Source organism: Pygocentrus nattereri, chromosome 11 (assembly GCF_015220715.1).
Source record: "Pygocentrus nattereri isolate fPygNat1 chromosome 11, fPygNat1.pri, whole genome shotgun sequence".
In the NCBI taxonomy this organism is placed as follows: Eukaryota; Metazoa; Chordata; class Actinopteri; order Characiformes; family Serrasalmidae; genus Pygocentrus; species Pygocentrus nattereri.
In genome coordinates, this window is record NC_051221.1 from 14,138,209 (window position 1) to 14,163,406 (window position 25,198).

At 39.4% G+C, this 25,198-nt stretch overlaps 1 protein-coding gene across 5 annotated transcripts in view; it reads right to left on the reverse strand.

Moving 5' to 3' along the window:
• LOC108435589 (collagen alpha-1(XIV) chain) overlaps nt 1–25,198 on the reverse strand; it is a 130,847-nt gene that overhangs the window by 101,241 nt on the left and 4,408 nt on the right. For 4 of the 5 annotated variants that reach the window (XM_037542453.1, XM_037542454.1, XM_037542452.1 and 1 more), the window contains exons 3-4: nt 12,533–12,643; nt 3,217–3,360 (exon numbers count right to left, since the gene is read on the reverse strand). The exons of the other annotated variant lie outside the window; for it this stretch is intronic. In XM_037542453.1, coding sequence (XP_037398350.1) covers nt 3,217–3,360; nt 12,533–12,643 — 255 coding nt within the window. The remainder of the gene's footprint in view (nt 1–3,216; nt 3,361–12,532; nt 12,644–25,198) is intronic. 5 annotated transcript variants of the gene reach the window in all.

Sequence of the window (25,198 nt, forward strand, 5' to 3'; positions counted from 1 at the left end):
GTTACTCGTATATATATATATATATATATATATATATATATATATATATATATATGTGTGTGTGTGTGTGTGTGTGTGTAAAATATGTAATGAAGCCAATGTGGGACTCTGTAATAAGCTAATTAAAATGTACTGAATAAACTTCATTCAAATATGGACATTATTTTCACATTAACCCCTTAACAACATTAAAGCTCAGAATTACATTAAAGCTCATGAATTTTGGGTTGAATATTCTAGAACACTTCATTGGAGAGAACATTCTAGAACAATGTAAATGCTGTGAATAGGGATAACAGTCCAGAACAGAGCGAATGGAAAGAATATGCTAGAATAGTATGAATAGGGAGAACATTTTAGAACAGTGTAAATAGGGAGAGCATTCCAGAACATTCCAGTATTTTAGAACAATGTGAAGATGAAGAACTTTCTAGAACAGTGAAAATGGGAAGAGCGTTTTACAACAGCAAGAATAGGGAGAACATTCTAGAACAGTGTGAATAGGGAGAGTATTTCAGAACAGTGTGAATGGAGAGAACATTCCAGAACAGTCTGAATGGGGAGAGTATTCCAGAACAGTGTGAATGGGGAGAACATTCTAGAACAGTGTGGATGGGGAGAGTATTCCAGAACAGTGTGAATGGGGAGAACATTCTAGAACAATCTGAATTGGGAGAGTATTCCAGAACACTGTGAATGGGGAGAATATTTAATTACAGTGTGAACAGGGAGAACGTTCTAGAACAATGTGAATGGGGAGAAAATTCAAAAAGAGAAATGTGGGAGAGCATTCTAAGCACTGTTATTGGGAAGAATATTCTAGATCAGAGTGAATTGTGGAGAGCATTCCAGAACATAGAGAATTGAGAACATTCTAGAACAGTGAGAATTTCACTGTGGCTGTGACTGAAATGTATCGCTACTCTCACATCAGAATTGTGCTAGAAATGGATTATTATAGAATATAATATATATTATAGAATAGAGGTATTTTGTTTATTTAATAGTGTTAACTTAATTTAACACAATAATTGAATTCAGTCATTATCACAACTTTGACCTGCGTCGTTACTCGACAGATCCAACATAAATTATTGGCGAGGCTGAACTTGGCTTCTTATTTTTAGTTGTAGGCAAGGCTGTAATGTTTAGCAAACTGCAAAGGATGCAGAAAAAGTAAGTCTTGACTCGTTCTTGGTCAACGTATGCTGTAACCTAACGTTACCAGTCAGAGTTTTGCTGTATGATAAACAGCGCTCGGGTTATTAAATTCAAGAGCTGTTGTTTTGTTTAATGTTTTTTTATCAAAGAGTTCAGTTAGTTGTGATTCCAGCACCTCTGTGGCCTCCATTAACGTTAACTGACGTGCCTCTGCACATCACTTAGTAATAAGAGAGACATTCAGCTGATTTACAGTGTTCACTTGAAATGACTAAGGCATTGTGGGATTTTGTAGTGCCCTCAAAATCACTCTGGAATCTCATTTTATATTTCAATTTGAGAAAAATGCCATACTCAACGGTGCCATTTCAGCCAGAGTGTGCAAATAAGGGGAAAATATTCTAGGACACTGAACTGAGCAGAACATTCTAGAACACTGTGAATGGGGGAGAACATTCTTAAACTATTTGAGTGGGGAGAGAACATTCTATGACAACATGAATGAGGGAGGACATTCTAGAACACTGTGAGGGGTGAGGCTATTTTACAATACTGTTGATGAGGAGAACATTCTAGAACACTGTGAATGGGGAGAACATTCTAGAACTATTTGAGTGTGGAGAGAACTTTTATAACTATGAATGTGGGAGGACATTCTGGAACACTGAATGAGGGGAAAATATGCTAATACGCTATGAGTGAGTGAAGAACAGTCCAGAACTATTTGTGTGGGGAGAGAACTTTCTAGCATTATTTGAGAGGGGAGAGAACTTTCTATAACAGTATAAATGGGGAAGACATTCTAGAACACTGTGAAAGGGGAGAATATGCTACAACACTGAACAGGGAGAACATTCTAAAACACTGTGAATGAGGAGACCATTCTAGAAATATTTAAGTGGGGAAAGAACATTCTATAACAGTATGAATGAGGGAGGACAGTGGTTGGATGGTGTAGTGGGTAACACCTCTACCTTCTACACTGTAGACTGAGGTTCAATTCCCTGCTTGGACAAGCACCCTACACTACACCAATAAGAGTCCTTGGGCCAGACTCCTAACACTACTTGCGCCTACCTGTGTAAACTGATCAAAAAGTCGCTCTGGATAAGAGCGTCAGCCCAGTGCTGTAAATGTAAATGAGGACATTCAAGATCACTGCAAAAGGGGAGAATATCCTACAACACTAATTAAGGGGAACATCCTAGAGCACTGAGAGTGAGGTAAACATTCTAGAACACTGTGAGTGATGGATACATCCTAGAATACTATGAGTGAGGGAAACATTCTAGAACAGTGTGAACAGACAAACAGCATTACCCTAATCTGGCCACAATACTAACACTTACTTATAACCCTTATTAATCAGCACCAATGCATTACTTACAAACTAAGACTGTTCCACATAATACTGTACATTTAATAATACAGTGCTGGGCAAAAGTTTTAGGTAGCTAAAAAAGTTTAAAAGGATGTTGTTTATTTATTTTACATGTTAATCTATTCACTTAACCTTTTCAAAACGTCTCCTCAATGCAGCCCAGTATTATTTGTAGTTATCATCCAACCTAGTTTGGCTAATTAGCCCTTCATGAAGTCAAATCAGATGTACTGGTGGAGGAATTTGGGAGCAAATCTAGCAGTAATCAGGGATGTTACAAACTTACTTAAGTTTGCTTGTATTTACCCTAATGTTATACAGGGTTTGACATGGACACCCTTACTTGCCAAGATAAATGACTTTTAAACAGTTTTGCTAAGGTGCCTGAAACATGTATGGCATATTTGAGTAAACACAACTGCATAAACAAGATTACAGAAATGACAAAAAAATGCCTAAAGAAATCAGCACCAATTCAGAGAATCACTTGAACTGTTTATATCTCCTGTATAATATGTATTAACACTTTAAAGCAATAATACGGCAATGAGCCACATGAAAATTAACGTCTGGAAACATATTCACTGTGTTTAATTGTTGTCCTTATTTATGATGCATGTAATTATTATTTATTATGTAAATACCGAACAGTGATAAAACTGGTATTAAATTACCTTTATAGCTGCCCAGTAATGGTTTACTCTGCTGGCCGCCATTGAGGGCAATGATTTTGAAGGTGTACTCTTTACTGTGGTCAAAGTCTGAAATCACAAATTTGGCCTCTTCTTTGGTCACCTGGACCTCTCTCTCTTGATGTCCTGCAAGTCAGAAACACAGAGAGGCTTGAGATCTGCTGGCAGTCTGAGCCAAAGTGCAGAAAACAGAACATCAAAAAATGTACTGATTTACTTGATTCAAATGTGTACATGATGTCCACGTTAATACATTATAGCCCACCCTTGTCTATACTTGTGTTGATGCACCTAATGTCATTTAAAATACACACATACACATTTGAATCAAGTAAATTTAAAACATCAATTTTTCATTGATTAGCTGAGTTCAATGCCAAAGCCTCAGTGCAATCTGACCATACATTATCCAGTAAACACCACCATTCTAATGTTGGCTTTTGACTTTTACACCGACCCCCAACTGACAAATTAGTGTGGATGGACCAAAATAAACAGCCCAAAATGACTTTTTCCATTGACTTAGATTAAAAGTGAAGTATGTTTTTTCCTTCTCCTGTAAAGGTTTTGATTCGACAACAGTGATATATACACTATATTTACAAAAGTATTCACTCACCCATACAAATCATTGAATTCAGGTGTCCCAATCACTTTCATGGCCACAGGTATATAAAGCCAAGCCCCTAGGCCTGCAGACTGCTTCTACAAACATTAGTGAAAGAATGGGTCGCTCTCAGGAGCTCAGTGAAGTCCAGCGTGGTACCATGATAGGATGCCATCTGTACAACAAGTCCAGTCGTGATATTTCCTTGGTACTAAATATTCCACAGTCCACTGTCAGAGGTATTGTAACAAAGTGGAAGCGATTGGGAACGGCAGCAACTCAGCCACGAAGTGGTAAGCCAGGTAAAATGACAGATGCGGATGCTGAGGCGCATAGTGGGGTCACCAACTTTTTGCAGAGTCAATCACCACAGACCTCCAAACTTCATGTGGCCTTCAGATTAGCTCAGGACCAGCGTAGAGAGTTTCATGGAAGGGGGTTCCATGACCGAGCAGCTGCATCCAGGCCTTACATTACCAAGCGCAATGAAAAGCATCGAACGCAGCGGTGTAAAGTGCTGCCACTGGACTCTAAAGCAGTGGAGATGTGTTCTCTGGAGTGATGAGTCTGGGTTTGGCGGTTGCCAGAAGAACGGTATTTGTCTGATTGCATTGTGTCAAGTGTAAAATTTGGTGGAGGGGGGATTATGGGGTGGGGTTGTTTTTTAGAAGTTGCGCTCGGCCCCTTAGCTCCAGTAAAAGGAAATGCTTCAGCAGACCAATTGATTTTGGACAATTTCATGTTCCCAACTTTGTGGGAACAGTTTGGGGACGGTCCCTTCCTGTTCCAACATGACTGCGCATCAGTGCACAAAGTAAGGTCCCTAAAGACATGGATGAGCAAGTTTGATGTGGAAGAACTTGACTGGCCTGCACAGAGTCCTGACCTCAACCCGATAGAACACCTTTGGGATGAATTAGAGCGGAGACTGCGAGCCAGGCCTTCTCGTTGGTGAAGCACGAACATCAAGAGTTTCGGCCACTGTTATGTCCACACTCTGTGTTTGTATGCTTAGCTGTCATGTGTAGTTCATCTCAACATACTGATTAACCTGACTAAGAAATGGCCACAGTAGTGGCTTCCAGCTGGAGTAATGCCAGCCTGAATCCACTAAGCCAAACGAATGGGCAACTTGTGAGCTGAGTCAACTCCTCAACTAATTATGAAGTCTTTTATGAACTTAATCAAACTAATTTAAGCAAGAACCGCTGGAGCTGGAGAACCTTGCATTTGCACAGCCATTCAAACAGTGCACTTCAGTGAATTTATCATCATCCCTGAAGAATGCGGGGGAAAATTGAGTGTGCCAGTATGTACACAATCAGCGCAGATGGAGCATTTCAGATAGATAATTAAAGCAAGGAGACAAGGGTAGGGAGCAGTCAAGAGGATTGGAGCAGGGCCAAAGCAATATGGATTACTGGAACAGAGCCAGGCCAGTGATGCTACTTTAGCCATGTTTGTGACCCAGTTCTTTGTGAGAGGTGACATGATAATTACCTGAATAGAGATAGCTGATGTTACTGCTAGGAAGCCAGATCTTATTGTAGCCGTATAACCGTACTAAGGGTCTCCAGATCATGAATACAATGGACAGAATTAATTACTTAAACCACAGAAATGACTCATTAGATGAGGAGGACAGCCAACTAAAAGCTAGAGCTAGCAACAGAAGCTGGTTATCTGGGTATCTCACCTTAGTTTGGCTTCTTTTAAATACACGTCTCTGGTGTCCAATCTCAGCTGAACAGTGATAGAATCCCTGTTTTCTTTATGATTTTGTTCAGCGACTGAAGTAAGAGTTACACCGATTCTAGCTCAGCTGTATTTCTTAGCCTATAACTCAGTCATAATTGGTTGGCACCACAGGGATTCCTAATGGTTGTGTGATGTCTTTTTGTGCAGGGTATTATAATGAAAGGACAATGATAAACAGCAACTTGTACAAAACTGTGAATTCTGTCAAACCGATAAGGCTGAGGGGTGCCACTCTGCACTCGAGAATACAGCAGTAACGCAACAAATAACGTATTAAACAATAGATTTAGGCCAGAATGGCCCTGTAAAATTAATATGGCAACTAACTGCCTGCCTTGATGTATATCTGTCTGTCTTTCTCTGTGTTCTTTTTGTCTCTCTCTATCTTTAACAATCTCATTTTTGACTCGATGGCCCTTAGTTTCGTTATTTTTCATCTTTGGCACATCTTTATGATCAAAATCATGTCTGGTAGGAGTGTGTGTAAATGTAAGCATGATATTTTAACACTGAATAAAATGCCTGTTTTGTGGTTAACAGACCATTATCATCTATAATACAAATGATAAATAAATAAAAAAATAAAATAGCATTAATACTAATAATTTGTGCCCAAGGCAATCCAGACATTAGACTGTGCTTTTGTGTTATATTACTGACTCCACCCACAAAATAAACAATACAAATACACATAATACAGTGTTTAAATATGTTATTTTAGGAAGTTAATTACATTACACGATCACATCATTCTACCTTCTTCTTAAAAAAATGAAGACATTTTGTTTTTACATTTTATCCTTTTCATTGGTGGTAATTTTAACACTGTGAAATTCGGACAGTAGGGGGAGCAGTCCGCACACTATTTGACCTCAAACTGCCTATAAAGAGCAGGTGCTGGTAGGCAGGCGCTTGATTTCACGCACTGGAGCTGATTTATCACTTGTGCTCAAATCTCTGATGGTTTCTACACTGTCTAAAAGTTTCAGACACAGAGAAGTGAGTACGCCATTAAAGGCAGTCAAACTTGCACTCTTTTTTTCACAACCTTGAAAAATAAAGGCTCATTTATACTCATTTTATGCACAAAAAAGAACACGCCAATTTCAAGTGATGTAACCATCGCTGCCCACATACTTCCATGTGTTGCCATGGATGTTAAGTAGTATGTCCACTAGAGGGCAGTCCAGACTAAAAGGCTTTTGACAACACCAAACATGGCGATCGTGGAGAAGGTTGTAGTAATATACCAACTACCAAAGAGATGAAAGAGGCAGCGTTGTAGGTGGCTGTGGTCTCTGAGGCCATTAAAAACTCTGTGATACTTGGACAGAGAATTCTTTTCACTTATATTTCCAACAAGGGAAATAAGCGCTGTGTCTTGCACGAACTATTGGCTATACTGCCTCCACAGCTTCCGGTGGAACTGCTCCATTTCGTCTGTATTCATAAGCTTTTAGAGAATGCACTGGTTACCAGCTAGAAAGGAAAAAAAAAACGCCCATCACTCATGTGGTGCAGAGGTAGCACTGCGGCCGGTTGACCATAACAGTGCCAGTTTGAACCTCAGTCTGGGTGCTTCTTCGGTTGTGTTGGTGACGACTGTGTTTTCCATTGCCCATTAAATTTTTGGGGAAGTCGTGGGCTGGAGGTTAGGGAACCAGCCCTGTGACTGAAAGGTTGCTGGTTCGATCCCCTTGGCTAACAGTCCATGCCCTTGAGCAAGGCACCTAACCCCCAATTGCTCCCCGGGCGACGTGGATAGGGCTGTGCTCACTGCCCCCTAGTGTGTGTTCACTAGTGTGCATGTGTGTGGGTGTTTCACTGCACGGATGGGTTAAATGCAGAGGTCTCATTTCACAGTGTGCAAAACACAGTGACAAATGGTTCTAAATTCTATTCTTTCTTCTATTCCACCAGACTGATAAAAGTTGGTTAGTTGGTTTGAGGGAGTGTATGGGCTTTAAAAAAGAGGTAAATAACTGTTATTAGAACTGCTAGTTTGCAAGCTTCCTGCATTGCTACCCTTCCTACATCTTTAGAAATCCTATACTCATCATGGATTGTGGAAATTCATCTTCGAGCATTGTGATATTTTTTTCTATACTGCCCACTAATGAATCAATCATTTCATAAGAGAAACAATCACTTCACTCTCACAAAGTAACAGTGAGAATTCTGCATTGTCTGTGTTACTGTGAGAACACCATCTACCATGAAATGACAAATCGTTGAGCTGATGAATATGAGGACTCATAATCCAACGAGCAGGATTTAATGAAAGAACTACTGCTCATCATTCTCATCAGAATTTCATTACCTTGTGCTCAAAGAGTTTCTTTTGAAGTAAAGAGGGAAGGAGCAGGTAAGTGTTAACAGAGGTGGTTGGATACAGCCAGAAGGCAGCTTATGAGGAAAGAAAGACAGAGCGGAAGCAAACTGGAGTGAAAAAGACACTGGAGGGTAGTGGAGAATTGACCACATCTCCCCAAAATATGTTTAAAATTAATGAAACAATTGTCATAAGAACTTGTTTAGTTATTCATTAATCAGCATATTCATTGTCTCCAAATTTCAATATGTCTAAATTGTTTTCTTTCTGAAAGCTCAGCACAGTCCACAAATATTTGTTAGCAACTTTGTCTTTACTGTGCCAGCGTTTAATGGAATGTGCTGTATGAATGGAGTAGGAGGCAGCCAAGAGAGAGAGAGTGAAAAAGAATAAGAGAGAGAGAGCGAGAGAGAGAGAGAGAGTGAAAAAGAATGAGAGAGAGTGAAAAAGAATGAGAGATAGAGAGACAGAGAGAGAGTGAAAAAGAATGAGAGAGAGAGTGAAAAAGAATGAGAGATAGAGAGACAGAGAGAGAGTGAAAAAGAATGAGAGAGAGATAGAGAGAAAAAGAATGAGAGAGAGAGACAGAGAGAGAGAGTGTGAAAAAGAAAGAGAGAGAGAGAGAGAGAGTGAAAAAGACAGAGAGAGAGAGAGAGAGAGAGAGAGAGAGAGAAAAAGACAGAGAGAGAGAGAGAGAGAGAGAGAGAGTGAAAAGAATGAGAGAGAGACAGAGAGAGAGAGAGTGAAAAAGAATGAGAGATAGAGAGACAGAGAGTGAAAAAGAATGAGAGAGAGAGAGAGAAAAAGAATGAGAGAGAGACAGAGAGAGAGAGTGAAAAAGAATGAGAGAGAGCGAGAGAGAGAGAGTGAAAAAGAATGAGAGAGAGAGACAGAGAGAGAGAGTGAAAAAGAATGAGAGATAGAGAAACAGAGAGAGAGTGAAAAAGAATGAGAGAGAGAAACAGAGTGTGAAAAAGAATGAGAGAGAGATAGAGAGAATAAGAATGAGAGAGAGTGACAGAGAGACAGTGTGAAAAAGAAAGAGAGAGAGAGAGAGTGAAAAAGACAGAGAGAGAGAGTGAAAAAGACTGAGAGAGAGCGAGAGAGTGAAAAAGACTGAGAGAGAGACAGAGAGAGAGAGAGAGAGTGAAAAAGACTGAGAGAGAGAGAGGGCGAGAGAGTGAAAAAGACTGAGAGAGAGAGAGACAGAGAGAGAGCGAGAGAGTGAAAAAGACTGAGAGAGAGAGAGAGACAGAGAGAGAGAGAGAGAGAGAGAGAGTGAAAAAGACTGAGAGAGAGAGAGAGAGTGAAAAAGACTGAGAGAGAGAGAGCGAGAGAGTGAAAAAGACTGAGAGAGAGAGAGACAGAGAGAGAGAGAGAGTGAAAAAGACTGAGAGAGAGAGAGAGACAGAGAGAGAGAGAGAGAGAGAGAGAGAGAGAGAGAGAGTGAAAAAGACTGAGAGAGAAGGGGTCTAAGGTTAAACTGCTGCTAATCTGTAACCATAAAGATGAGCGAGAGAGCAGCCGGTTAGACCTTCTGTATAATTAGCTCAGGAGAATGAAAGGTCAATAACAAGAGGACAGTTTTAGAACGGGATTATATATGACGTTCTAAAGACAAAGCTATACATCACAGTAAAGCAGCTTTCCTAAAGCACATTCATGAACTATGACAGATGCTTCATGGTCTAAAAGTTTATTATTTATTTAAGCCAGCTACACATATTCAAAGCTGCCACTGAATAATCTGAGGAATCTTACTACTGTAATTTGTACTGGAACCCACATAACATTATTGTGAAAACAAAGTGGTTCTCCATGGAAATACTATAGAACAGGGATCTTTATTTAAAATTCAATAAGGTCCAGTTAGAGAAAATGTCCTCAAGAAAAGGTTCAGAACATCATAATGTCTAACTTGCATTATGACTCAATGGTCTGTGAGTGTCCTGGACTGCTAAATCGATACCATAAAGGGTAGCAAAGTAATGCTGATTAATCAGTTTTAGGTTCAGGTCTGCACAGGACAGACCTCTGCTGTAGAATAACAATAGTCTCTAAAATAGCCAAAATATTGTCTTATTTTTTTGCTCTTCATGCTACGTTGCCAAATACTGACTGTATTAGTGAATATCAACCACTGTTATCTACAATCTGTCCTAAGATTAGACAGGCCAGTATTTATTCACTACAAACACCAACACCTTGTTTGAGCCCCTTGTCAACCAGGCTATGGGTTTGTTTCACTGTATTGGTCCAATATTACTCCAATATTACAAGTGATATTTACTCACATTTTCACTTGAGTTGAAGTACTGGAGTAGTTTTAAAAATACTGAACTATTCAAAATCGCATTTTCTTTTTAAAGCCAACACATTAGTGTATTATTGCCAAGCATTCACAGAACCTAATGACTCTAACACAACCTACTGAATGTACCGATGTGCTTGTAGAACGTGTCGAATGAAACGCTTGTGGAATATGTTACAAACCCACCGAAAAACAAGTGAATCTACAGTGAATCTAAGTCCAAATGATGTAGAAATCTATCGAAATCTGGCTAGATTCATTTGACCAACCAGCATAGCAACTCTGGCTGCAAATCTTTATTGGAATTAAATCAATGTGAACACACATAGACATGCTTTCTCAGGTTAGATGGCCAATTTCTGAAGGCACTGATGAAGTCTGTGAGCAATTAACAGAGAAACCCTTTAAAATATCTAAAAATATAAAAAATCTTCAATTCAAAGATTTCAAGCATGGACTTCTGGAATAGTCTTGGGTGCTCTAGAGAGAAACCTTTATCTTTAGCTCTGTAGTAGTAGTAGTAGCCATCATTACAGCAAGTTCAACTGTGCAAAAGTGCATTGTTGGAGTAGCTTACTCAAAGCCTAAAAGTAGTGTTAAGCATGTTACTTGTCATGTTATGGAGCATTTTGTAATGCAGCATTCATCACAGTCTTATAGGTTTGACAGAAATCAGTTTTATATCATTTTCATGTTCCTGTTCATCAGTGTTCTATCACTACAGTACTCAGCATGTACTGTACTGGTGTGGTTGGGTAGTGCAGAGGGTAACACCTCTGCCTTCTACGCTGTAGACTGGGGTTCAGTCCCTACCTGGGTAACCACCCTACACTAAACCAATAAGAGTCCTTGGGCAAGACTCCTAACACCACCTTCATCTACCTGTGTAAAATGATGAAACTGTAAGTCGCTCTGGATAAGAGCGTCAGCCAAATGCCGTAAATGTAAAATGTAAATGTAAATCTGGGCAAATACATTATACAATCGTTGGGAATCCCTCTGGTATCAACCAGTTGTGACTGCTAGCCGAGCCAACGATTTATCCACTTAAAGTATCAGGGTAGGCCCAAAGTTGTATCACACACTGCTATAACCTAAGAATATCTCAGGCAGTTTGCATCGAAGTCCCTGTAGTTACTGAATAATAAGCCTTAGTATGTAATAAACCTGGGATTTGAAGAAGTTAAAGGCTATTAAATTTAATCAAGCGAGCATTAGTGTAACTCTTTCCTCAGTCGTCGAACAATATCGGGAAAGGAAGCAGTCATGCTTTCTTTATCCAGCACAAAGCAGATGATAAGATCACACTGATTTAAGGTGCCTAGATAGCAGGCTACCTTGTTAACTTCAGCTTTTTACTTATTGTTTTCCCCATCTGGTGAGTCATTTCTGTCGTTTAAGTAATTCCCTCTCTCCAGTGGAACGATGATTTGAGAATATTTACACCAATTTTTAGAGCTGCAGTAAGACATTCCACATCTGTTACCTGCTGCCCTTCACTAACCTTTCAGAGAAGCCCCAACTCTAAAGCAGTCGCCGTCCTTTAACAGCTCCTCTTACCTTCAACATACATCACCAGAAGGACTTTTTCTAAGCCTTTCAATCAGAACATATCACTCTAGAGACTCCTGCGGCACTTAGCAAGTTTAGAACAGGCATGGCAATGATTTCATTTTTCAGTTTGGCTGATGTGACACTTCACGTAGGGTCATTTTATTCCATGACATTTTTGAGCCATTTCTATTGGTCCTTCAGCATGAAATATTTGCAGTGTACACTCTTAAAAAAAGACAGTTCTTCAAGGGTCCTTTAGTGAAGAAAATGATTCTATATAGAACCATGAACATTTAAAGAACACTTTATGATTAAAGGGTTCTGCTTGTTTTTTCAGATTAAAAGTGAATGTGCTGCAAATGAACCCCAAATGGTTCTTCTATTGTAACAAGCTTGGCGTCATAACCATAGAAGAACCACTTTGGGTAGTAAATAGAACCGTTTTAGAAAAGATTCTATGTAGAGCCATCTACATTACATTCCCCATTCATTTACATAACACTTTTCTGATCCAAACAACCCTTAGTCATTATTCTTTACTACTGAACCCTTGAAGAACCATCTTTTTTTAAGAGTGCAGGAAGGGTAGTTTCATGATCATATGAAGGTTTTCAATACGTTTTTGTGTCCAACGAGCAAGGACAGCTCATGATTCACCTGCAAAAACCTCTCAAAGGACCTTCTCGTGTAAAGGAATGGGGAAAAAAGTGAGTTACCAGCCAAGCTGGGTGCTTACCTGAGCTGTAGATGAGCCTGTAGCTGTCAAACTCTCCTTTCGGCTCCTTCCAGGACACACTGAGCATGCTTGAGCCTAGCTCCTTAAAACGCAATCTTCTAGGAGCTGGCGCTGCATGCGCGCACACACACACACACACACACACACACACACACACACACACACACACACACACACACACACACACACAAAGCACAAAACTTAAAACACTCGCTAAATCTGCATGTATATATGACCAATGTTGAAAATCAATTTCTTTATAAAATATTTGTAAAGATTAGTGATACATGACAGTGAGTGAGGGTCAAGCTGATGGTCACCATCTGCAAAGCAAACAAACTCTGGGATGCAGCAATTAAAATGACCAAAATACAATAAAACGAGTTTGCTGCACTGGCAGATGGTGGATACATTAGCGCACTGCAAAATAAAGTCTTGGCAAATAGAAGCAATGAATCTATGTAATATTCCTCAATATGAGATTGTCGTAAGAATATTAAGATAACATATTTTAAATGTTTTTTATCTTGAAAAATGTCCCATTCTGTTGGAAGATAACTTTTGCTGATAAAATGCATATAACTTCTTTTTTTAAGGAAACCGTGCTCATATAATGAGATCAGAATGAGACAGTTGTTCTAGATAAAATGACTTACATCAAGTAAAAACCCACAAATAAGACTGAATAACCTCTTAATATTCTTACCATAATCTCAAAATGAGAAATATGAGATACAGTTGCATGCAAAGGTTTGTGCGTCACTAGTCAAACTCCATGTTTTGTTGATTTTCAAAGTAAAAATATGGATTTTTCTGCACATTTTAGCGCACAGTTTCTGTTTATGCTCAGTGTATCATATTGGAAATGAAATAAAATATAAAATGCGGCATAACTTTAGCACACGCCCTTTTTATCAAATCAAATCAAATCAAATTTATTTGTATAGCGCTTTTTACAACGGATGTTGTCACAAAGCAGCTTTACAGGATTTCGGAAAAGACAAAGTTTCAACAGGACTGTAAGAATGTACAGAAACCCCCCGGTGGGCAAGCCAGGGGCAACAGTGGCAAGGAAAAACTCCCTCAGAACTGAGGAAGAAACCTTGTGAGGAACCAGGCTCACCAGGGGGGACCCATCCCGCTCTGGTCAAACTACCTACAAGTGATTATACTACTAATATTAATAGCAGTAATATTGGTATTAGGAGTCTATGAGAACATCAGTGTAGGGTGGGCAGCTAGTCCAAGGCAGGTGTTTATGTTTTTTTTTTTCCACGATATGTTAAATTCAGCAAGTACACAGTGATTGTGCATTAAAATGTGCAGAAGTGTGTTCACTGTAGAGGCTGTGTTCACTTAGAGAGTCAACAATACATGAAATCTGAACAGGGGTGTGCAAACTTTTGCATGCGCTTACAAAATTCTCACTTGCCAAGATATTATTGCAGGGTGTGAGCTCTATCTACAGATAAGTAGATAGGCAATTGTCTCCATCTGTGTTTGAGCTGAACTGTATCTACACCGGGAGACAGAGGGAGAGAAGGAGAGGTGTGAGAGAAAGTACAGATGTCACCCAGTCAAGTCACATGCTTCTCCCTTCCTTTCAGACAAGCGCATTTATAGGAGGGCTTTTTGTGAGTGAGTACTGATTTCAGATCTTAGCTTCAGCTCTAGGTGATAGCCTTGGGAACAGAGTGTGACTTAACCAGAAGAAGAAAAAAGAAGACGAAGACAGAGAACGAGAGAAAAAGCAAAGACTGAGGGCTCTGGAATAGCTGGGCTTTGTGTCTATTCCTGTCACGGTGAGAAAATGAAGGAACATCATTTAGAGGCAGACAGGCAAACCACATCAAACCACGCTCACCATTCAGTGCTTCTTCATTCTCCTTCAGCTCCACAGGCAAAACCAAAATCCAACCCATCCCAACACACCCACAACACACCCAGACACTCTCGCATCCACTCACACTCAGGACTGGGCTGGGGTCCGAGGCCTCCCTTTGATCTGTTTCATTTCCAGTCATAATGGTTATTAGCTACATGTTATACTTTTTTCTTCTTCTTTTATTTCATTATTAAAAGTGTCCGCTCTTCACTTTTATCACTTCTTTTCAGCCGACTCGCTTTCGGTTTTTCAAAGAAATGTGCAGGGATATTTTCCCCGACCTCCAAAGTACAGTCTTAGAAGTTGGTTTAGCATTTTCTGTTTCTCAGAGTCAGTAACCCCGAACACATTTAGTGGTGGTAAGGTCTGGACTCTGAGGCGGTCAGTGTCTCCTTTTCCTCAGTAAGAGCTTCTTAACAGCTACACGTCCTGTCAGACCCACAGCGCTGAGTCGTCCTCTCACAGTGGAAGGATGGACAGAAACACCTGTGGATGTTTTCAGATCTGAAGCAGCTTGATTTTCTCCTCTCTCTCTCTCTCTCTCTCTCTCTCTCTCAAAGATGGAACCCTTAAATGCTGTTTATCCAATGGGGACAGTGCTGGTGGTCTACCCGGTGTTGCAGGTGGTTGTTAGGAGCCCCGCTTTCTGTATCTTTCAGTTTCTTTCTTTATCCTTCACTCATTTTCTTATCTTATCTCAAATCTCCTGAAAAAGGAATTACTCAGCCTTAACAGCCATTTTGACTGGAAATGAACCAAATGAAGGGTGGTCTCTGACTTTTGCACAGTACTGTACATCTGCATTCAAACCAGTACTTCACTACATCTACAACTATATGCAGAAATCTATTCCCACAAACTCATTCTTGTGTTTGTGTCTGAGTTAGCAAGCAAAGCTAGGCAGATGCTGCAGAATTCTTTACATACCAGCACAGGCTACAAAGAGGGCTCTGAGAGTCTTGTGTAGATGTGTAAAGAATGCAGAGAATGGGCTATCTACTGCTGAGATTAGAGTTCAATTCAGAAGGATGCATCAGACCAAGCATTGTATAATAGTATTCCAAGCACACCAACCTTAACACTGGGGAAGGCTTTCTGCAGCACTTTTTGTGATTCTGTGGAAAGTGAAGGTTTCTCTCCTCTGAACAAGAGAGTAAAATGCATCCCACTTCAATCCAAGTGGGTTTGCTTGTCGTTGTGCATTTCCCACTTTTTCGCTAATAGTTCATCCGGTTCATTGAGCAGACGCCGGCGGCAGACACGTGCAAGCTTGCTGAAGTAATTGGCGCATGATAAACAGCAACAAGTACTGGATTGTGACAAACTTTTTGTCCTGTCTCTGGTTGTGGTGTCGCTTCTGCACAAGCTAGGAACATTTCCGTGCAGCTTAATCGGCGTAGTTTGACGTGAAATGGTTTACAGTAGAGAAATGAGCTAACTCTCTTTACAGTGCTGGTGATAGGAACCAGGGGTCACAATGTCAATAAAACCACTGGTGAATCCAAAAGTTGTATGCGCGATGCTGATAATGGGAAAAATGGAGAGAAATGTGAAAAAACAAAAGTTTTGTTGAAATTGACCGGCATTGACTTGAAAGGCCTAAACCTTTTTAAATCTATCATAAATCAATGTCTCAGACATCAGGCAGCATATCCATAGGCATTTTGTGGCATTAAAAGCTTCATATGTCTGTTTCCTATCCCCACGGCTGAGAACAATTTTGATTTGGCAAGCTTCTCCAGAACAGAGCATTTCACATCAAAGCACACTGAAAGGCTTGATTAATTAGGCAGATCAATTTAAAAAAATCCCCTTTAACCCGTGTTTGAACAAGCAATGAATAAAAGAAAACGTAACTGTGTTTTCTGTAAAACCCCTGGACATTCCAGGCCATTAACAAGTCGTCCCACATTTTGCTTCCTCTGTTTGCAGTCTAGTCCAGAAAGAGAGGCTGCTTTGGAGCATCATTGTGTAACACATGGTTTATAATCCAGTGAGCATATTTGTATTCTGTAAACTGGGACACCAGCCAGGGCCTTTTAGTTAAAGCACTGGATAGAATGTACTTAGCAGCATGTGGTCTTCATCACTGGTCTTCTTTCGTTTCACCACATGCAACAGCTTTTGGTGCTACTTTGCTACTTTATTAGACGTTAATCAGCATTGTAGTCAACCTGAAAAGAGAATTCACCTTTTTTCTTATTAGTATATGTTCATGTAAACGAACAAATTCATGTAAACGACAAAACCGTTGTTTTCCCATAATGTTCGACCCAAAACCTTTTCTGGTTTTTGATGACCGCTCCAACAAGCAGGGAAAAACTACAGCAATAACATCATGTCTCGCTTCCCACCATCACCCCCTATCACCAGGTGAGATGCAGAGACCTTCCCTGACACTCAATAATGTGATCATATTCCGATTCCTGCAGCTTTCTAATTACTCAAATGGCCTATAAATATCATACGCCAATTTCTAAGTACAAATCATAATCAAATCACATCATGTTTATTGTCACATCACATTTACACAGGTGGAAAGTGAGTGAAAATCTTAGGTGCATAGCAGATTAAGGCCTTGAAATCTGAAGGCCTTTTAGCTCAGTAATCAGATTTCTCAGTGCATGTGTACTCTTACTCTGATTTCTCAGTCTGCGTATGACAGAAAACAGACCCCGGTACTGGAAATAAATGATCAGCACTTTTGGATTGACTCTGAATCCAACTAAATGCTTTATGAATAGAAGATTTTTATTATTCTTAATCTAATTAATGATGTATGGTCATATTTTTAGGTAAAGTGGTGCAATTAAATAAAAAAAAGCCATGACAAAGTTTTACGTTACATTTAAGTCAGGTCTTCTTCTGTGAGTTCATTGGTCATAAAGTAGAAATTCAATTGCTCACTGACTCATGTAGACCAAGAGTTTTTCCATTATCTGATTATTTACATGCATGTAAACACGTTGATCGGATTACTGACAAAGTCTGATTTTCTGCAGTTATCGAATTACTAAGCGCATATAAATGCATTCTTCATTATGCCCATATTAGGAACTAATAAGGGTCTAAGCTGAATTTCTCTTTGACAGAAATGATTGGTGGTTTTGAAAGTCACTGATGCCACATCCTGTGGTGAATAAAAATGTTCCAAATGTTTATGGAATGAACATCACAGGATCCCCTGAACAGCAAGGTCATTAAAGAGCTGAAATATGACTATTGCTATTTTAGCTCCTGCTGCTTTGCACTGAATTGATATCATGAGACTGGTGATATCACTAAGATACCCCATGCAACTCTGCAAGCTTTGTCAAATGTGGTAGTTAATAGGCTTTGGCAGTTTTAAGCTGTGGTATGAGTGCTGGCGTTGGTATATAACAGTCTTAAAGTTTAATAGTAGACTTACTGTCATGCTTTCTCTTGGCTTTGATCAGCAGGCAATCAGTTGGTTCCACAATCAATGTGATAGAACTCAAATGTGTTGTTGGTCAGAGAAAACAATCTCAATTTTTGGAAACTGCTAATGGGGTTCCACAGGGCTCTATCAGTGGGCCAGTGCTTTTTTCAGTATGTAGAACTGAGGTTGGAAAACACACTGAAAATTGTAGAATTATTTTTTATGACGATGTTATGTATACCGCAGCTTTCTCTATAACACTAGCCAAGGAGTACTTGTAGAGGTTCTATTTTTGTGAAGAAAGCTTTACATATACTCTTAAAGATGGTTTATATGCATATATAAAGCCATAAATACTTTAGAACCATGCCTAAAAAGCTCTTTGCATGATGAGATGGTTCCTCAATTCCCTCAGACTGATAGAGAATGTGTTGTATATGTTTCTATATAGAAAAAAGGGTCTTCTGTTGTACTGAGCTTGACAATGTAACAACAGCAGAACCCTTTTTGGTGCTATATAGAACTGTTTCAAAAGGGTACTATATAGAACCATATATAACACATTCTCCATCAATCTGAAGAGCCATTTCACCATACAAAGAACCATTTATGCATGCAAATACTTTTACTGAAGAACCCTTGAAGCACCATCTTATTTAAGAGTGTAGTTTGAAACAAGTGCCGAATAAATGAAAGACATAATGTTTGTATTCCAAGTGTCATGAAAGTGATAGTTTTAATAATTTAACAACAAACACTTTTAATGGCACACTATTTACAAGCTAAAGGGATCTGGAAGTTTGGACTGATGACAAGAAACTAAGAACTGAATTGGGATTTTATACACAAACAGAGCTCGTCTGTCTTTTGGAAGCAGAAAGAGCAGCAATTTTATCAGTATTGGATTATGGTGATGTAACCTATATGAGGGCAGCTCCTTCAATACTGAAACCCTTAGATGCTGTTGATCACAGTGCACTAAAACTCATCACTCTGAGCTGTACTGGAAAGTTGGCTGATCATCTCTGCACATAAGAAAGAAGCAGCAATCATCGATTTTTATTTATGAAGCATTGTTGAAACACCCTCTGTCCTATATTTCATCTTTGAAGTGAAATAATGACTGGCTGGTGCAGAATGTACCATTTTCATCCACAGAATTTGGTAAGAAGGCATTTTAATGCAACACTCTGTTTGTAAGTGTGGAATAACTTTCAACTGAGGGCTCTTACCTTTTAGTCAATTTAGAATACTTTTTAACAGGTTGGTAGTCTTGAGGGTGCAATTCTATGTCATTTCCAGCTTGTTTTATATATTTAGTTTGTTATAAATGCTTTATTGATTTATATATTTTGTGTTTGTTATCATTTGTTCACTGTTCACTATATTATTGTAATGCATTTTTACAGGGCCCTACTGCAAATGAGACATAGCTATCAGTGGACCTACCTGTCACTGTAGAAACAAAAGAGAATAAATAATAAACGAATAAATGCAGTGTCAATTCAGTGCACAGGAGTGTTAGGCCCAATCCCATTTCTTCTTTTTCATCCCTACCTCTTGTTTTTGAGTGTCATGCTAACCCCTTGGAACGGAGTTACAAAGGGTAGTGGTTGAAATCTTGCTTTATGCAATGGGACAACCCTCAAAAAAAACCAAACCAAAAAAAAAAAACATCGCTTCATTAATAGGCTACCAGTGGTGCTCGATAGGTGACCCGGCCTGTCTTCACTGATAGCAGAGAAGGGAAAATTTGAGCTTCCTCACTGCTGGGCTTTAGTTTCATTTAGGGGGTCATATGCTTTCAAAGAGGGGATATAAGACAGCTATTTATTTTCGCCCACTACTATTTCTTTGGTGATATGAAGCTGAAGTCGGTTCTTCACCAGCCTCTTGTTCAAAGTTTCCTGTTCCACCTTAAATGGTGCAGCAGCTACATTCTGGAGCTTCAGCCGTCAGAAATGCTGGACTATTTAAGGTGGAACGGGAAAGTTAGCTAGCTAGCTACCGAGACATTAGCATGCTATTAGCGATTTTTTGACCATAAATCAGACCAGAAAATGACCATCATACATTGAAACAATTACTTGTAATTGCTGTAAAATAATTCAATGGTTATCATAATTGTTGAACAAAGAAAATACTTTTTTTCATAACACTCTGTTTGGAGTGAGCCTTTGAAAAACCTCAGTTTAGAGGGCCATGTAAGCCTAACACTTCGCTTTACCTCTCTATTTCAACAAAAATTGAGACACTCTAACTCTAGACGTTAACAGAGGGCTAAGTTCTAAGGGGCAGGGGCAAGGGGTGAAATGGGATAGGGCCTTAGTGTGGCACAGATGTAACATTATTCATATTTTGACTACTAAATGACCTCATAATTCAGAAGATCCAGTGATGTGCACAAGACAAAACGTTCCAGCTTTGGAGCATTTTAGTTCATCAGCAGTGATTTTCAAACACACCCTTTATTTCTGTCATAGAGAAATCCAGCTGAGGTCCAATGTTCCACACAACTTCAGACACACAACTTCAGAGGTCTACAATATGGAAGGATCATGAGTTTCCAGCTTACTTTAAGTCGAGAAAATAAAAGTGCAGTGATAAGAAGGCAAATTACACCATGATTTAATACTCTGAAAACAGAAAAGAATCTTTAAACAAATACAGGAGTTTGCGTCTTTGGTGGTCTTATTAAAAGTGGAGCAACGTGCATTGTTGCTCATTAGATCTTTCCTGTCGTTATAAAATTTACGCATAAAGTTTTCATTTAGGTCTGGCTGGATGCAAATAAACGTACACATTAATGCAATACTGGGCTTTTTGCTGTGAATGCCTTCATTGCTACGGTTCAGTTTATCTAGGTGATATTTGCAGTATTATCCTGAGTTCAGATTATTGTTTGTCTTTGTGCCTGTAAAGCAGTGGTCAATCTTTCTGCAGGTTTCTTCTCCAATCTCAAATCTAACACACCCATTCCAGCTAATCAAGGACTTCTGAAGACCATAATTAGCCAGATCAGGTGTGGTGGATTACAGTCTGAAGGCCCAAAGTTCTCCAAGAGCATTGTTGGAAACCACGAATCGAGACCAAATGGAAATTACAGCATTCTTTCAGACTGCAGTGGTGAGCGGTGGGAGATTGGCCAATTGGAGCTATAACTGCAGGAAATGGTGGAGTAACATCAAGGATGGAGAAAGGCTTCATTACGAGGCTTATTATATGAATTATGGAGTTATGTTTCCTGTGAAAGAATATATGAGGACGCTGCTGGAATCGCAAGGCAGCTCCAGTGCTTTGGCTGACTCTACAAATGCAATCAGCTTTAAGGAGTGTTTTCATTCCAGCTCCAAGGAACTGAACGCCAGACTGATTCTGTTAGAGCAGGAGTCTTAATTAAAATTCAGTAAGGTCCAAGAACATCATAATGTCTAACTTGCATCATGATTCAGTGCCAAATACTGTAAACTGAAGTAGCCTAGCAGCTACATCAGCATCTTATATAGTCAACAACTGAATATCAAATCAAATAAAGTACAATCTGGCTCACTTTCTTCTCTGACCGCTGTTTCTCACCCCGTCCCTCCCCTGTGTGTGCGTCACTCACTCGAGTCTCAGTGCTCATCGTAATGCACAGATCTGATTGGCTGAGTAGCATCACATGTGATTTTTACAATGTCTATGAGTTTCCCGGGCTGCTAAACCCTCTGCATTAGAGGATATAACTATAATATAATAAATTCAAGAAATCTAGGGAGAAGTTCATAACGTCATGGTTAGGCTCATGGGGTCAGCAAAGGTGATGCAGGGGACAGCAAGGAGCTGATTTTCCAAGAGGAAAGCTCTTGCCCTCTAGCTAACCTCAGTGAGCTAATCAGGTAGCTAAGCAAACGTCGCAAATCATGTAACCAGAGCACAGGTTAAATAAACTTTGTGAATAGTTGCTTTGTCTGGTTTAAGTGTGCTGCACTGCCATTTTTGTTTGATGTTATCAGTCGTGTAGGCTCACTAACTAGCGTGCTACCTAAGTCAAGTAACATACATCAGCAGTCATGTAGAACAGAGTAGTTTGAATGTAGAAAATTAGTCCTGGAATATTATATAATGGACATTGCGTCAGACAACACATTCTGGACAACTTCTGCTCCTGAAGTCTACATTCATGTCGACTCAGTCTCTCGACACTGCAAGGGGTCAGCTGAGCTAATATAGTAATCAAATGACCCGTAAGATGGGAGGAAGACTGACTGAAGCGGGTGAGGGAAAGCTAACCATGAAATGTTGAAATCAGGGGTGTCCTATCTTACCCACAAAGACCCTGTGTGATGTAATGTTATTGTTAATGTAAAGTTATAATAAAATCATGAGTAAAAATGCATGTCACTGAACAGATTCACATTCTTGTTCACTGAAATGATCAACCATGGTAGGTTTTATTAGTGTAAGTTAATGTAAAGAGATTTTATTCCAAATATTTCTGTTGGGTCACCATGTCCAAATGATGTAGACAAATAAAAACTGGGAAAAAAGCAGAGACGCATGTTTGTTTGTTTTTTGAACATTGACAATATCAGAGTTCTGAACGTTAATCTTATTTTCATACTAAGAAAGCATGATTGAGGCAAAATGGTGCTGAAACACAGAGCCAAGGGATTACATATTGGGGCAGTCATGGGCTGGAGGTTAGGGAACCAGCCCTGTGACTGGAAAGTTGCCAGTTGGCCCCCTTGAGCTGACAGTACACGACTGAAGTGCCCTTGAGCAAGGCACCCAACCCCCAATCTGCTCCCTGGGTGCTGCATATAGGGCTGCCCACTGCTCCGGGCCAGTGCGCTCATTGCCCCCTAGTGTGTGTATTCACTAGTGTGTATGCGGTGTTTCACTGCATAGATGGGTTAAATACGGAGATGAAATTTCCCTGCTGTGGGACTAATAAGGGTCTCTTAATCTTAATATATATTACTGCCTAGAACATTTCAAAGTAGGAATATAGGCCCCAAGGAATATAGGACTGTTTCCAAAATTACAAAGAGGTAAAACAAGGCCTGGGGTTGTTTCCTTTAAAGTGCTCTGGGAACAATTTTCATGGGCCCACTGGAAAGCCCACAGTTTTATTACACACTTCTTTAACCTATGAATAGCTCCATTAGTTTGCATTGGCGTTTCTGAAACTACTGAGTAATAAACCTTTATATGCAGTAAGTCTGGATTGTTAAGGGATTGACTCCAGTATAAAACTAAACAAGTAGACTTGACTCACCAAACATGTCTTGGCTAATCAACTGTGCCTGGAATGAGGACAAAAATACGTACACATCAATTTTTGAATTATTGCTTTTAAGTTAACTTTAACAGCTTAAACAGTTTGCTTAGTTAAGGCTGTTTACTATGTTAAAACAGTGTGATAATTGTATGTGCAATATCATAAAGATTTAAAGCTTTTAAAAGGATCATTTACTAGTTTCAGTGTGATGAACATTTCATAGTTAACTGTGTGCCAAACCCGAGTTTTCATTCCTTAAGAGCAGCTCCTGAAACTGTGTGTGAAGCATAGCTTTAAAGAGATGACGAGTGCTGAGCAGTAGACATTTGCCAGTATGGCAGGTGAATGAGGAGTGTTTGAAGCTGAAAATGCCTGCCGCTCTTCGCTCAGTCAGAGACAGATCGTAACCTGTCCGCTGGACACACTCCAGCTGAGACAGCTCACTGCACGAAGCCTCGGCAGGGCACTGCAGGAACAGGACAGCTGCTGTCTCTGAAATATCTAAAATTGCTAGCGTTTAAACGAAACTATTGCAGACAATTACTTTGGGTGAAGTTATGTATGAGTAAACCTCATTGAGCGTCCAAATGAGATTACAAGCAAGCTTTAAATGTATGCCTCTGTATTGAAAGTGTAGATAAGTATACATAAGCAGTTGTGTATTATCACGCTCCATTTCCCCCTCAAGTCAGGTTATGTTTGAGGAACACTAAATCAAACCAGCAAATGACAAAGATAAGGCCAGGTCCAATACAGTGAACATATTACACGGGTTCCTTTGGATTAGAGACAACAAAGATCAATAAGACCCTCAAAAAGGAGAAAACACAATAAGAACAGTCAATATGAGGATTAAACTCTGTGTATTTGAGAACGAGAGAGTAAAGAAGATAGAGAGAGAGAGAGAGAATATGTACAATCAAAAGTCATAATCTCTGTCATTTGGTTGTGCAGCCATTGATTAACAGTAGTGGAGATTCTGGGAAAGCTGTACAGATTCTTGCTGTCAAAGAAAATGTGTGTATATAAAAGAGTAACTTTACAGAAGATGGTGAAAATGTTTCTAACTTCACTATATACTAGTTAAATATGTTTCATATACTATATTTTATTCTAAGTCATTGTGGACTTGGACTATGGATGTGCATATCAACTAATTTTGATATCTTAGAATCCATAAGAGCTCATGAATGGGTATTTGTTTAACTGCAGGAAATAAAAAAACAACGCCAAAAGCTATAGGCTTAACTTTTTAGGTTGACAGCACTGGTGCTGCACAAAACAGCAGCACAGAGAGGAACGTGAAACGTTTATTCAAAGGAGCCGAGAGATATCGGTGGGTTTTCCTGTTGGATGAGTAACTGAGGCTGCCTCTTCGGATGGGCTGAACAGCAAACAGAGCCAACCAGAGTCACACTGGATGCTGATGAGGACTCGATGTTTTCTACATGAGGGCATTTTCTCTTTAGTGGATGATGTGTCAACATGTTTTCTGTCATAGAAATATATTTTCACTGCTTCTGGTGATGTTCTAGCTGCACCCTTCCAAAGATGGTTCTTCAAGGGTTCGCTAAGTAAAGGCAATGGTTCTATACACAACTACCTGGCACTTAAATGGCTCTGTGAATGATGAAATGGCTTTTATTGTTGTATATGATTCTAAATAGAACCTTTTTGAAGTAGGTGCTATACAGAACCGAAAAGGGTTCTGCTCTTGTTAAAACATCAGAATTATGTTTGGTGTTATACAGAACGCTTTTCAAAAATGTTCTATTTAGAAAACATTCTCTATAGAGCTGAAAAACCATTTAACAGTGCAAAGAACTATTTAAGCATGAAATGGTTCTGTAAACAAATCATAGTTCTACAAAATCCTTGAGCCATCTTTTTAAAGTGTTTAATTAGCCTAGCTAGTTTCTCGATCATGTCCATAACAACCATGGCGCTGTATACACTTAAAATAGGAGGTTCCCCAAAGGTTCTTAAGTAAACAAAATGATTTGATAAAGAACCATGAGCACTTAAAGAATCATTTGCATGATTAAAGGTTTCTTTGCATTGTGAAAACGCACTTTAGATTGATGGAGAATATTTTGTACTTGGAACTGTATAGAACAG